Source organism: Nuphar pumila, chromosome 3, assembly GCF_984573655.1.
Source record: "Nuphar pumila chromosome 3, dmNupPumi1.hap1.1, whole genome shotgun sequence".
Taxonomy (NCBI): Eukaryota; Viridiplantae; Streptophyta; class Magnoliopsida; order Nymphaeales; family Nymphaeaceae; genus Nuphar; species Nuphar pumila.
In genome coordinates, this window is record NC_143251.1 from 48,021,591 (window position 1) to 48,037,333 (window position 15,743).

Genomic DNA, 15,743 nt, shown 5'->3' on the forward strand with positions numbered 1-15,743 from the left:
TTTTCAAATTGATTTCTCGCTTCCTGGTCCTGCTGCAGATGAATTTTAAAATATTTTGCTTCTCATATCGCTTCTTGCTTCGGCATCTTAGTCTGGCAACCTTGGTTTGGATGATTAACCTGGTTATTTGGAAACCAGGTATTAAAATGATTTTGAAGCAAAAAAACGCTGAAAACCTAGAAATGTTATGTGGATGTAATGAGAAATTAACAAAACTTTTTTGCAATTGTTGTGTAGATGACAACCAACTTATTTAAACAGTGCTTTTTAACATATCCAAGTTCTACAAAACCTTGTTCTTTTGTCACCCGAATACCCATGTGATTTATATTGGTTATAACGTTAAAACCCCCAAAATAGCATTTTCGACAAGGTTTTTAGCATCATCCAATTTTTTCCTGAGTAATTCAATAAAATCAAACACACCGGCAGCCATAAAGAAAAGATTTTTCTAAAGATGAAGGCAACTCAATGATGTTCTTGGAAAATATTGAAGCATAGACGGCCCTTATCCGCGGCCGTGTGCAGATGACAGTATGTAACCCAATCAGGTTATCCAGTTTATGCACTAAAGAACTTTCTTATGAAAAGATTGAACATGTTTGCATCACAGAAAGCTTGGGTTTTCCCCAGAAAAACACAGAAAATAGAGCGTTTCTGCGGGGTCCACTGTGATAACACAAACATGGCACCCACTTTCCTCGTGGTGCCATGTAAGCTTCCCCGCGGAGCATTGCAAGAGGGCTCTTTGTCAGCATAGTTACAGAGATCATTTGGATAAGGAGCTTGCTTATTGTTTTGAATACTTTGTTGAGAAAATCAAACGTACATTTGATTGTCATTTCACTCTCATCAAATTCAATGTTGCATGACTGATCCAAAATTTCCAATAAACTTGAACATTCTGTGGAAGAAGAGCCGAAACAAAGTTGGTACAGATTCATAAGACCAAGTTATGGATATACACATCAAAAATTTACGAAGACTTGAAACAATTATTCAAAGATCTCTGCTTAAAAACAATTCTTAGAAGACCAAGTTATACATGTTTAGCACTGGATGTACAAGTTCAAGGGGATGTTTAGTTCCAGAATACATTTACTCGGAGCCATGTAAAAAAGTTGAAAAGTAAGCAATCCACCGTGGAGGTGTGAAACTTCATAAATCATCTGATTTATGAAAGTGCCAGGATCATCAGGACCAACAATGTACAGTTAAAAGGACTGAACAATACACTACCATGGTGCAATAAATAATCATATCATTAATAAAAGAAAACTTGTTAATGAACCCCCTTCCCAGCCCTCACTCCAATATGCCTATCAAATCAAAGATTAAGAGAAGGTACCTACTATTGTACAAAGTATATAACACAGATGCAGATTGCATTAGAAAGGAACATTACAATACAAGGTGCCATCATCACCTTGAGGCTACAAGGTGCCATCATCACCTTGAGGCCTGGTCAGCAGCTTGGCTACTGATTGCGGATGAATTAGCCAACCCAACATCATCTTGAGGCCTGCTCAGCAGCTTGGCTATTGATTGCGGATGAAGCAGCCAATCTACCATTTGATAGTCCATTGTCAACAGGAGCTGACGCTCCCCACTTTCCTTCAGATTCAGATGGCTCTATCACTTTAACTGCACCATCAGTCAACCCTATCGCAAACTGATTCGACTCAAACGGGGGTGTAGCAACTACAAGGGGGTACACCGAGCTGCATTAAAAAATCACAGATTATTAAGTGTTAACCACTATAGGTGCATTGTTACAGCAAGAAAAGGATTGATAGAGGACAGACTAAAATAAACTATAGTTCATGATAAGGAAGTAAAAGGGAAAAATAAAAAATGTAGTTATCCAAATTCAGGTAACATCAAGTAAGAGGGAATTAACACAAGGTCTAGATCAAAGAATCATAACAGACACCAGCTTAATGTTTGATATAATACACTGAAATAATACCACCTTCAGTTCATGGACAGAGATATCCAAGAAAAAAAGAACATAGTAGCAACTATGCTCTGAAGTGCAGAGTTTGAATTTTACCTGTTTGCTGCTGTGGAAGCCAAGTATGCAGATGGAGATATGCGGCACCTTAGCCTCAAGCTATCAGCATCAAATACACCAATATTCCCATCACAAAAGGAAGCAAAAACAAGCTGGCTGTTGTAGGAATATGCAGCACAAGAAATAGGAGCAGCTAAAAGATCCTGTAGTACCCACTGCAGGAAGGATCAAGCATAAGAATTAAAATAGCAGCTACCAAATATCATCTGGGAAGGAAAAAAAAATTACTTCCTAACCTGTCGGACACGTTCTAACTTGGAGACATCATACACTGCAAGCTGAGTCTCATGGACGACCAACAAGCGGATCTGATCAGAGTGGAACTGAACTCGTGTGTCCCCACCAGATGCTTTTCCCACTGGCATTTGAATCATGACTGACTTTCGTTTCTCCCATGTATCAGTATTCCAAACACAAAGCTGCCAAGATAATTCATTAGAAGTTTTCATTTGCATTGCTAGTGTCCTCATCAGAAGGCTCCACACTAAAATATCCTATAATTGGCTTGGAGAAAAAAAAACTGCAACTATTTTCATTTGCCTGCGACAAGCTACTGAAGCCTATACTAGTCATTACCTCAAATGTACAAAACTCATTTGTGCCCCCACCAAGAGCATACAAAGAATAATGCGCTAGGGGACAAACCAGCAGAACAACAGAGAAACTCAAACACATGAAAAAGAGGATCCAAAGAATCAACACAGAGAAGTATTACCTTTAAAATAGATGTTCAAGTATATGAAAATCATAAGATATAATAGACCAATGGAAAAGCAGATCACCATAAACACTACACAACAGAGTAAGAATTTTGATAGATAGAACAGGAATATTGGTAGAAAATGCCAGACTGTAAAGCTTATAGAAGATGGAACCTGTGCTTCACAGAATATAGCGGAAGAGGGCAACCGAGAAGGCAATGTCCTAATCACTCCCTCAAAAGTTTCTAAAATTGAATTTAGAAGGTAGTTGCAAAGGGAGCATATGTAGCACAATTCCACAACCAATTCTCTAGTGTTGAAACTGTAAATGCATCTAAGATCAAGACGATTTCCTATACGACAAGATTTCATCCCTTGATGCAAGATGATTTACAAATATCTTTAAGAATCATTCATGGGAAACATCCCTTTGAGAACGATTCGATTGGCCAAGTTTCAAGACTCTAGTCAGGTGGCAACAAGATTTCATTACATTCCCCTTGTGATCATATAGCATGCAAAAACATACATTCATATTTATTACTAGTACACAACTATCCCATTCTAAATTTCAGTTAAGAGCTTATAGACTGGGAAGATGCCCAGGCTTATCACAATTCTACTCCTAGTCCAGTGATCCACTAAGTTACAGAAACCTTGATCACATTGTTCAGCTCAGAGTTCAAGAAAGTATGCTTGAAAGATGTGCATATGAGATTACAGGTGAACCAGTCCATAAGGTGCACCCTAAGTCACAGGGATTCGGCCAACCAGGTGCCGCACCCGCATCAACGCGACGCAGGTATGCGTGCGGGTGTGGCCGCACCCAGGGTCATTTCTGTCAAGTTTTTAGACTTAAAAAAAAAAATCCGCCGGATGAAATGGACTGCGGAGGGGAGGATTAGGGCAATTTTTTTTTCCTAATCCTCCCTTCCTCTCCTCCCGACCTCTCCTCCTGAAGCCAAAGCCGGCGACGACCTCTCCGCCGGACCCTGACGCCGATGACAACCTCTCCGCCGGACCTCTCCTCCTCAGGTACTCTCTCTCACTCGCTCTGTCTCTCTTCTCTCCGTCCCTCACTCTCAATCTCTCTCTCTCTCTCTCACTATTGCTCTTTCTCCCACCCTATCTTTTCCTCTCTCTGCAACCCTCTCTCTCTCCCGCCCTCTCTTTCCCTCTCTACGCAACCCTCTCTTTCCCTCTCCCAAACCCCTCTATCCTGCCCTCCCTTTCCCTCTCTGCAACCTTACTCTTCCTCCCATTTTCTGTGCATTTATGAAGTGCTCCCAATGATTTCAACGTTGCTTTCTCATACACTATGCTATTACACATTGTATACAGTGTCATTATCCTTGGGCAACTAGGAAGGCACATTAGAATCAGCTGCTGGTTTTACCGGAATAGAGACAGTTCTGCCAGACATAATCCGCAGGGGGATGCTGCCTTGCATTGACAGTTCATGTTTATACTTGTTATTTGCAGTACTATGGCTAAGAATACTCTCTTCATCACTAATTTATAGATGGCTTTTGTTGTTCTATCTCCTTCAAGCAGTGTTGTGAAAAGCGTTGAGGCGTAGCGAGGCGCTCCACCAAAATCTGAGGCGAGGCGTAAGCCTCAAAAAAAAAAAATTTAACTTAAAAAAAACTATACAAATTATCTAAAATTATAAATAAATAAGAAATGCTTTATTGATGAAGCGCCAACCAACACGAAATAAAAAATCTCAAATAAATACGAAAAAATATGAGATTAACATGTAAAAGTAACATTAATGCAACAACTTGATCTATATAAGTATCTAATTGCATAAAAACGGAACTACCAAATGAACAACAGTAAGCACTCTCAAAGTCTTCAAGTGCTAAGAAGAAAAAACGCATTATTGTTTCACCATCATCTGACCATTCAGAGACACAGAAAACAAAGGGATGAGTACCAAAGACTTTCCTTGTTCAAATTCCCATAAGCAGAAAACACAACAAAGGAGAAAATTAACAAGAAACCATAACTCCAAATGGAATATCACCACAACACCCACCTATCATAACATCATTACCACCATAGCAACAAGAACTAAATCCAAGCAAACCTCTCAAAAACCACCAAACACGAGAAAATTTCAATATGTGGGCGCCATAAAAAGCAAAATCAGGGAACACCCACTTTCCCAAACCATTGATTCAGCAATTGGGTATTGCATAAAATCACAGAAAAAGGAAGAATAATCAAATGGGCATATGGTCCAATGGCTTGAATGACAAAAAAGAAGTGAAAAAACAACCTATAGTTTTCTCTGTTGCAGGATTGATGACGGGAAGACGCCTCCCATTGAATGGTTTTTCAAACTACCAGATCAACTCTTGAATCACAAACGAGATAAATCACTATTACAGCCAAATCTGTCCAAAATAAACCTCCAAATCTTCTTTAACTGGATAGAAAATAAAAACATGCTGATTGGACTCCTCATGACAACCACAAAGCAGACACTGGTTAGCCAGTTGAATGTCATAATGCTGCAGTCTGTCAAACGTTGGAAGCCTGCTCTTACAAGCTAGGTAAACTGTCCATAAGGCCCTAGGTACAACATGCTTATACCAGAGATATTTGCACCATGCCTCTGCAGGAAAACTCATGTGCAAAGTCCTTCCAAATCACACCACGAGGAACTGAATAAAAAATCGTGTTTCCCCACATGAGTTTATCTGGGCCCCAACTAAGCGAGATCGAGTGCAAGAGTGAGGAAGACACTAGCACATGAGAACGAGAACCTTTGCGCTCTCTAATGAACTCAGCAATCGATAAATGAAGATCTTTACGCACTAGATCATAGTCTTCAGCCACAACAGTGTTTAGTAGAATCTGAGATGACCAGGGCTTAGTCTAAACTCTGCATGTCTCAACTCTCTCGAGCTATTAAACCAAGCATCTTGGGATACATTCGTAAGTTTGACAAAGAAGTAGAAGTGACACGAATGTCTAGCAGAAAAATGGAACTACCAAATGAACAACAGTAAGCACTCTCAGTGAGGGGTCGACCAAGAGAGAAATAGGGAATCTGAATGGGAGTTAATAGGGAATCTGAATGGAGTTAATACCCACCAAAGGCGACGACAGGGGCTCCGCCCCCTGTCGGTCGACCAAGAGAGGCAAGAGAGAAAAGCAGATTGGGGGCGACAGGGGGGCAGAGCCCCCCCTGTCGGTCGACCCATCACTGAGAAGAAGAAGCAAAGAATGGACTGCGTTTACCTGTCACCGGAAAACGCAGAGGTCGCCGGAATGGACGGCGGTGGCTGTGAGTCGCTGGCGCGGCGGGTCGCCGATGCCTTCTCAGCAGAGGAAAGAAGAACCGATGATCGGCGACGGGTGGTGGCCGGCGGCGAGTGGTGGCCGACGACAGCAGTGGCGGGGGACGAGAGGGGACGGAGTGGAGAGAGAAGGGGCGAGGGCTTTCCCTCGCCCCGAAGCGCCTGTGTCTTTTTTAAAGACACAGGTTCTCGATCTTTCGAGAATACGGGCCCGGATCCGGGTCGAACTCGGGTTCGAGCCATCCGATTTTTAATGCGCGCCTCACTTTGAGGCGCGCCTCGCCTCAAGGCGCATGAGGCGTACGCTTTAATGACGTTGCGCTTTTTAAGTGCGCCTCAAGGCGAAAAGGGCCTCGCCTCGAGGTGAGACACGCTTTTTGCGCCTTGAGGCGCATTTTTAACAACACTGCCTTCAAGCATAGCGCCAACATGCTAAGCTAATTCTAGAAAGCAGTAATCATCCAAACCAAACCTGAATTTGTGTACTCGGATTTGATAAAGTGAGGAGCATCCAATTAGCAATTAGATTTGAATTCATGTTGAACAGTTGAAGCTTCACACTTGAATTTAAAACCAATAGACTCTTGATTATGTTGGTTTTTATGATGTAGAATAGAATTGTAGATTGTTAATTTGATTTATTGCATGCATGATGATGAATTGATTTGATGATAATTGTGATAATTGTTTTTTATTTCATTAGTGTTACTGTTGTTAACTGTTAAAACTTAAAAATTATATATATATATATATATATATATATATATATATATATATATATATATATATAATTTTTTAGATTTTTGCCGCACCCCCGCACCCGCACCCATGTGACATAGTGCACCTTATGAACTCTTAATCATTTTAAGTTAACCAATTATTTGAAAAAGAACCAAAGAACTTCCAATGATCATGTAACAACCACTCTTGACATGGTGAAAATTGTTAACGCATATGTGGAAAACCAAACAACTCACTTGTGCATCAGCACCCGAAGAAACAAGGATGTTAAGGCTGTTGGAAAAAGCCAGTCCTGTTATGCGCTTCTGGTGACCCTTCAATTTGGTCTTAACCTAAACATGATAAGAAAAACATCTATCATATCATCTTATCTTACCATTGTAGTCCAATATAGTCTCGTATGGTGCACTGAATGTCCAGAAAGCCGTACCTCATCAACACGAACATTATAGATATGAATGGTTGAATCTTCCATTCCAATAGCTATTATGTTATTGTCCTGGGGGTGAAATGCTAAAAATGTTGAAGCTGGAGGGGGTGGCATGAATGTTGTCATTACCTGCACAAAAATTCAAAGATAAGTTCCATTCAAACTCCAAACCACCGATAGGTTGATTTTAGATTTTTTTTTTTTTTACCTTAAATGTCATCATGTTAAAAAGTGAAACCTTCCCGCCTGATGCCGACATTACATATGAGTCATTCTTTGAGAGTGCTATACATGGAACTGCTTCTTCAGGATTCGGATCTGGGACATCATTATTCATAAGAAGACCACTGCTTGGTTGCCAATGTTGAGGAACAATGCTGGCAGTGGCCTTTTGCAATCACCAAGTTCAGTGATAATTTCTCAAAGAACAATTTTAAAGACTATATTTCTAAAGAAATCTGATCAGAACCAAGCAAGAAGGCGGATCAGCAATAGGTACCTTCCCACTTGGATTTTGCTCAGACCGGCTCCATTTCCACAGTCTCTGAATTCCAATTGACCCAAGCACTAATAGGCCACCCCCAGAGTTGGTGTAAAGAAGTCTCGATACCTGATCAGATTTGATCGGTTAGGTCATTGCAAGGTTGATGATTCACATGTTGAAATCATGATAGAAAAAACAGAACAATATAAAACCTTGCTAGGAGGATCTGTGCTGTCTGGCATGGTTACAACCCGGCATCGAGCAGGATCCACAACCTCAGTCAACTCCCAATGTTTGGTTTTATCAGGCACATCATCCAAAAACCCTGGCTTCTCTGTGTTCCTTACTGTCAGTTCAACTCCATTCTACATTTCAAAGCAATTATAGATTAACAATAAATTTTACTTTCAGCTCAAAGAATATAATTGCCATGATTTGGATGGGATTAAGTTTTTGTCAGGAGAAAAAATTCCTCAAGTGAGAAATAGATCCAAAGATTATTGAAAAACAAGAAAATTCAGATGACTAAATCTTACTCTACAGACACGTCACACAACAACTTTCAAAGGATAAAGAAACTCAATATTTAATAGAGATGAAACAGTGTAGAATAGTGGCTAAAAGAATGAAGTTGCATTTATTTCAGGCATTAAAGGATAAAGAAATCATGAAGCTATAAGAAGCTAAAGTAATACCCCATCTGATTTAGACACACACATACTGCAATGACAGAATATCAATCAGAAAAAGCTAAGCAAAATTGCCTGCCCAAGTTAGTAACATGCAATGGGCAATACCTAGGTAACTCAAACAGTTCAATTTGATGATGAGTGCTTATTCATCACAGACACTTAAAACAATTAATAGGGCAGAAAAGAGAAAACCATAGAAATGATAGGAAAAGATCAATGCAAGCCAGAGTTAGTCAAAGACGGCAAATTTTTCCTTGATATAAAATTCAACGAAACTAAACTTTATAAAAAATTAGATGATTAATACATCATGGCACTAAAAAAAGGTTAGCTACCTGTCCTGAATTAAGACCAACTTGTGATGAGCTAATCCAATCAAGGACAGCACTAAACCATCTAAAGGAGTGTCCTAACCTCAACAAAGAATCCAAAAAGAAAAGAAAAAAGGAATGTATAGGTAGAAAATGGTTTTTGAATAGTGAAGCTTTCTTCAGATAATTAGTATTAAAATCTTATACAATTCCTTTTCACCTGCCTTGGAACTTTATCATTTTGTGTATGTTAGACCAAAGTTCACATTACCCTTAAGGTGAAAGCAATTCAAAATGAATAAATATCTACAACACTTTCTTTTTCTTTTGATCTCACATACAAGAACAGCAGGAGGCCGAGAAGGGGAATTTCCATCAAGCCGATCCACTCTGCTAACTGCTTGGCTCATGCTTGCAGCTGCGGTTGCAGCAGCACTAGATACCTGCTGAGGAAACACCAAATGAGCAAAGGACACATTTTCTTTTCTTTCTTTTTTTCCTAAATTGAAGAAACCTACATAATAATCAAGAAAGTAGAACCTTTATCAAAGAAGTATCAATAGGTGCCCTATTTGCTTCAAAAGAACGGTTTTCAATAGAACGCAAGTACCGAAGGCCATCTGCATTAGCAAGAATCTTGAAGCCATTGTCTGCTGTAGTAACAGCTAGAAGACTTCCATCTCTATTGAATCTCAACCGAGGCAAACTCTGCGCCGGACAACCATATGTCAAAATGTGATTGAGAAGAGAAAACAAATAATAATGATAATAATTTCTTTTTCAGAAGAATAATGATAATAATATTAATAATAACTTGAACAAGAAATTCTCACCGGAAGTCCACCATCAGCATCTGTTGTCGTGAGAATGTTGACATTGTCCATATCCCAAAATTTTATTTGGTTATCTTCACCAGCAGCCAGAAAGTGATTTTGTGTGGTATCAAATTGCACAACACCAGCAGATTTCTTTTTGAATCCAGCATACGTCCTCTTAATGGCACCTTCACTTTCATTCCACTCAACTAGGTACGAGTCACCATCTTTACTTGTCCCACAAGAGAACAATCTAGGTGGCACAAAGGAAGCAACAAACACTCATAAGTACTACAATCAATGTAATCAAACATTTTCAGCTACAAGAAAACCCTTAAGATATTTGAAATTCAGGCTTCACTTACCTACTTCCATCAGCACTATACATCATTGTTGTACACCAGTGGCCAGGAGCATCATAATCTACTCTTGAACCCAAATTGTCATATAACCATGCCTTTATTTTCCCATCAAGGGCAGTTGAAAAAATAAACTGCAATTCAAACAGAACAATTAACAAGATCTGGCTCACTTAGCTCAAATTATTCTACTTTCCTTGGTTACTTTTTTAAACTCTAGCTAGTCTAATATTGAATTAAATGGTTTAATACAGAATGCAGTCATCAACCACGTGAAAGAAAAAAATCATATTTTATACAAATTTTTTTAATAAGTATTACATTTTTCTGAAATGTAATGCTCGCAAAGGCTATCTTTATGAAGGTCATCATGTCACTGCCTTCTAGGATGGTTGGTGGAGATAGGTCACTTGTTTTTTTCACATTAGAAAGGAGGAACCGTGACATTTGGTATTTGTGCTTTTATGAAGGAAACAATGGCAATAAAAGGCAGTGAACAATATAAATTGTACGGGGCAATCTTCAGCTACCTCAACAATAATAAGGATAAGTTACAGAAACCATAGTTACAAATATTGGTGGTACTTTGAAATATTGTGCTTCTATCATGATATCAAGACTTTAATTCTTTAGTATTTTTATCTTTTATTTATATTGTACATAGTTTCTATATTTTTAAAAATATATGCATGCCAATATTTCTCCAACATTTTCTCAAAACCAAAATTTTCTAATTTATTACAGAATTTTTCCATTGCCGAGAAAATCACAATGCTCTGTGACATTAGTAGGAACTAAGTTTTGGTTTCTTCCAATGAAGACAAATTCTCAACGGTTCTTCAATTCAATATCACTATCATAGTATGTTAAAGACTTAGAAGACACATATTTGCTTGACAATTAAAGCAAAGAAGTTACCTGAATATTTTCTTTATGATGCGGACACACAGAATAAACGGGTGCCTCATGTCCTTCAAAAGTATATAGTCTTCTTCCATGTAGATCCCACACCTGCATACACAATGTTTTGGTACTTAAAATGGGAATGTGTGTCTAGGAGAGAGAGAGAGAGAGAGAGAGAGAGAGAGAGAGAGAGAGAGAGAGAGAGAGAGAGAGAGAGAGAGTAAAGTCAGTTTCTGTCAACGAAGACAGATTGTGTTACAGCACACACCTTTATCAACTTATCATCTCCACAAGTTACAAAGCAGGGTTGCTTGTTTGGATGAGAAAATGCTAAATCATTCACTCTACCACCATGAGCATCAATCTGACAAAGAAATGTAACTTTTTCAGAATGTAATCTTATAGGAATCTAAAGCAAAACACTCCTACAAACCTCCAAATGGTGTCGCAAATCAGCACGGCCCTGGTAAGCATGCAAATGAACCAGGTGCTTTGTAAATGCAATCCCTGTACTCAGGCAATTGAAAGATTTTAAGCAAGGAAAAAGGATCCAACGGAAGCTATATCAACAAGTAAAGGGCACACACCCATGAAACTCCCATCAGGACTCCATGTTACTTTACTGATGGAGACAGAAAAGTCTTTGGTCATTGCAGCCTGTCAATATCAGCAGAGCATTTCATAAAAGAACATTAGAAACAAATAAGTTAAACCTAAGTAATGAAGGAAAGAAAAATCTTAATCTTCTTAAGAACTACTATTCATCACATTATCAAAAGAGGAAAAAATCAACGAAAAGCAAATTAAAATAAATCACCTGAAACAAACGAAATTCTATTTTGAAATTCTATTTTACACCTTGTGCTTGCATTTTTCCCACAGAGATGTATATGTTAGAAAAGCAACCATCCGAATGAAAAAGTGGTATAGAAAAGAAGACACTTATGTTTCCTTTTAGACTGGCCATGGATGTATATGCTGGTAGTGCCTGGAAATTATCACCATGGTAATTGTGAATCACATGAAAGCATGCCCATCTAGAAATGTTACTGCGACATGAAACATCACTTCCAGATAATACCATCATTTTCATATGCACAATGGCCAGTAGAAAAAGACAGGAAACACTTTCATACATCATTCATTTTCTTAAGTCAAGAAATCCCTGGGAAAGCATGTGATTGAACATTGTTGGAACAGCCTTTGAACATTTCCAGTAAATGTTAGTACTTATTCGAGAACCATGATGTGAAGGTCTGATAGGAACCTGGAACGGTAATGATAATGCAGCCACATCTCTTATCTTGAATGGTTTGTTCAACAACCTTTCCCGAGAACCAACTTCCCACAACATTACTTCACCATTACTAGAACCAACTGTTGGAAAACAAACAAACTGATAAATGAACAGTACTTTCTACGGCAGCATAAAGTATGAAAACATCACAAATAAATTTATACCAAGAAGCAATGTTTGATGTGTAGGATGAAAGTCCATGCTTGTGACTGTAGACCCTTGATTAATAGTACGTGCAACTGTTCTGGGAAGGTCCTCAAATGACCATGATGTTTGTGAAATTGGAGCTGGATATGTTACCTGTACGAGAAGAACCAAAAAAGGAAAACAGAGCAAAACGCAAGATGATAATGAACATTGATCACATGGTGAAGATAAAAAGAGAAGGGCATAAGAGCAAGTATGCTCTCAGTGCTAACAAGAGCGATAAAAACCTTTCTCAGAAAAAGAGTGATATTAGCAGGATTAACCTCATCAACAGGTTGAGATGCTGAGCGCAGACGCTTCATAAGTTGTTCAGAGTCAGTACTTTGGTACTCTATACCTAGAACATTTGGGGGAGTCCTAGGACGTTTCAAAAGGGAAACTGTTGCAAAGAAAACAAAAGAAATGTCAATATCTTTAAGGAACCATGTCTAATTCTTCTCAGTTTCTTTAAGATCACGTCATGAACAACCTGTTCTGTTCAATCCAGTAATTACACTTGAAAGATGGAACTTTCACTCTGTGTGATTAAAAAGAAAAGAAGATATAGCTCTGCACAAAGTTGCAGCAATGATTTTTTTTTGGAAAACAAGCAGCCTTTGTAATATAACCAGGCTATTCTCTATCACTTAAAGAACACACAAGGAGAAGCCCCAACTCTTCTCAGCAAGACCATATATCAACCTTGATTTGGTGGAACCGGAATTGCTGATGCAGCTACAACAGCAGGCTGGACAGAAGAAGACGCACTAGCATTTGCCATCCAACCAGTTAAAGCATTTGCGTTGGCCGCTGCTGCCGTTGGAGGGAAAGGCTGCATGTGACAACGTTATCAAGTGGATCAGATGACAAGTTTCAAAAAATAAAAGATGGAACAAAATTGGCCTTTAACAAACTCAAAAACTGTACCCCATGAACACCCAGGGCTGTAAATGCAGGAGTCTTCAGCCCGCCTGCAAGTGGAACAGTGACAGGTGTAGGAGCACGTGCTCCATTTGGAGGCTGACATGCATGGTCAGTGAATAACGTTTTGATATCTGGGTTTGGTCTTGGATTCTTACAGAGCTGGTGCTGCCAGTTCAAACTGCCATGAACCACCAAGACATACTTAATCCAACAGGTTGAAAAGATCACAGAAATCTACATGCAACTGATAGCAGCAAAACCAAGTCTGTTAGACAGCAGCAATTGGATTACCATCCACTCACATAAGTTACCAGAACCATCACAATAAAAAATGAGCCATCACAACAACAGCCAAACAAGGGAATTAGGAGTGACAAAAATTATTTGAGAAGCTACGAAATCAAATGAGCCAATACAAAGAAAAGAAAGAAAAGGGTAATATCTAGATGGAATACTACCATCCATGACGCTCACCTTTGATTGATTAGAGTTCTCAACCTTGATGCTTTCAGTGTTGGAGAGACTAGCTTCTCTCGGAACAATGGGTTTGCTTCTATCAGCTTTTTAAGTTCTATTAGCATAATGCTTCTAGCTGACTTTGTGTCACCATATTTTGACAACTGCTCATTTTCCCTGCATCCATATCAGCTCCTTAAAGCATGTTTACGAAGATAACAAGCAAGGCAGCGTGGAAAAGTCAGGTTTCCGTAATCAGATGGCAGTCTATTTTTAAAAAGAAGATTGACAGTTCCTTCCTCCCCAAACAAAATTAATAACCATTTAACAGCAAAACACGTTAGTTGGACTAGAAACCAACAATTGGTCTAGTTTCTACTTAATATCCTCCAAGCATTTCTATAGCTCCTATGCATACACATGATTCACTTTCCTACTAAAATGCATACTAAGAAACTAAAAGAATATCATAAAACATCTATACGAACAACAAATCATTAGTCGTTCACTAGACTCTTAATTCTTCATACGGATGCATCTAAGATGTACAATAGACTTCATGAATCAGTAGAATACCTGAAGTTGTCCAATGTAAGAAGTTGGGTGATCTCCTTGTAAAGGTCTTCATTGAAAGTAGAGAACACTTTCAAATCCTTCACCAAAATCTCAACTGCTTTTCCTCGGTCCTGCCTGCGCACACACCCAAAAGAGCAAGAAAATCAGCCAAAACCATCAAACAGTGGCACCGCCACCAATCCCAATTGAAAAATCAAATCCATTCCCCCGCGAACTCGGCATACTTATCCAACGCTTCCAAATACTTCTGCTTCCTGATCTCAAAAAATATCTTCATTGAGTACCGATTGTCATCGACTTTGGTGAACCCCGAAAGGTACCGTTCGACCTCATCCCACTCGCCCGCGTGCGCTTTGTCCTCGAAATACTTCATATTGAAGAAGAACCCAGACTCTTGTTCGAGCCTAAGCACGCATTCAAAATACATCTCCTCAGAACAATATATTCAATGTACAAAGCTCGCAACCAAAAACTCGTCAATTGGGCAAAAACGAACAGGAAAAACCATCACTCACTTGTGAACGGACTCCTTGAATTTCTCCTCATCGAGGAATTGCAGTATGAGGAACACCAATTCTCTGCTTAGCGACGACATCTCCGGAAAATTCCGCCAAAAACCCAAAAAAAAATAACAAAACTCTCAAAGGAAAACGAATTCTCACCCACCGAGAGTCATTCCCTGTCAAAAAACGAACAGAATCAAATTCAACAAAAAGAGAAAACCCTAAACAACGGAACACACACGTATTAACTTCACTAACAAACCAAAAAAACCCAACTTACAATTCCTAATTCCGTCAAAAAACAGGGAAAACAAAAACCCGGAAACAGAAACAACTCAATCAAACAACGACGGCTCTTAGGGTTTTCCGAATTTCCTCGTTTTCGCAGAAACTCCAAACAAGAAAACCGAAAAAACACGCCAAAAATCAAACCGAACGAATCAGAAAAACACTTCACGAACCAAAAAATTGCCTCAAAAAAAGAGGGGAGGGGGGGGGGGGGGAGAGGAAAGAGCGAGACGAAATTCACGAAGTTCAGAGTGGAATCAAACACACGAAACGGGAAGAGAAAACCGTGATAGGATTTCGAGAAGATCGAGAGAGAGAGACTCACAAGAAATACAAAGAGAGCCTTCCGTACGGAGTCTTTCCTCATCAATGGCGGTCGTCGAGGACTCGAGAAGAGAGAGAGAGCAGCTCTTCCTTTTCTCGCTTTCTTCGATGCACTTGGTTGCTTCCCACGGCCACCGACTTATCAACAGATAAGCATACGTACTTATCTGATACGCGCACATGTAATGTGGAAAGGGGCGTTGGGCGGATTCGAAGCCCGAGCTCAAATCCGTTGAATATTCTCCAACGAGTCCACCACTGGTTTCACCATGTCGGGCGCTGACGTGGCATTTCTCTCCCCCCTCCCCCTTAACCCACGACGGCTGACCGCGGTTAGTTTAGGGGCCGAGTAAAGCGCACGAGCGACG

At 39.5% G+C, this 15,743-nt stretch overlaps 1 protein-coding gene across 6 annotated transcripts; it reads right to left on the minus strand.

Moving 5' to 3' along the window:
• Positions 1 to 537: 537 nt before the first annotated feature.
• LOC149842836 (TOPLESS-related 2) lies at positions 538 to 15,520 on the minus strand. 6 transcript variants are annotated; one of them, XR_016430818.1, is made up of 27 exons: positions 15,377 to 15,520; positions 14,776 to 14,939; positions 14,485 to 14,664; positions 14,261 to 14,374; positions 13,703 to 13,861; positions 13,232 to 13,406; positions 13,007 to 13,136; positions 12,589 to 12,704; positions 12,283 to 12,418; positions 12,089 to 12,198; positions 11,409 to 11,478; positions 11,255 to 11,328; positions 11,090 to 11,185; positions 10,837 to 10,929; positions 9,925 to 10,052; positions 9,578 to 9,812; positions 9,285 to 9,452; positions 9,086 to 9,187; positions 7,954 to 8,106; positions 7,757 to 7,867; positions 7,466 to 7,645; positions 7,258 to 7,386; positions 7,064 to 7,159; positions 2,311 to 2,493; positions 2,054 to 2,229; positions 1,454 to 1,721; positions 538 to 904 (listed from the first exon to the last, which is right to left on the minus strand). XR_016430818.1 is itself a non-coding variant. In XM_089999472.1 (26 exons), the coding sequence occupies exons 2-26, from the start codon at positions 14,853 to 14,855 to the stop codon at positions 1,511 to 1,513; spliced, it is 3,405 nt and encodes a 1,134-aa protein (XP_089855598.1). In that variant the 5' UTR covers positions 14,856 to 14,939; positions 15,377 to 15,520; the 3' UTR covers positions 1,245 to 1,510. The 6 variants fall into 6 exon arrangements, 4 of the variants coding, with proteins under 4 accessions (XP_089855598.1, XP_089855597.1, XP_089855596.1 ...); XR_016430817.1 differs by having other exon boundaries at positions 12,553 to 12,704; positions 15,377 to 15,512; XM_089999472.1 differs by lacking the exon at positions 538 to 904 and having other exon boundaries at positions 1,245 to 1,721.
• Between the last annotated feature and the right edge of the window lie 223 nt (positions 15,521 to 15,743).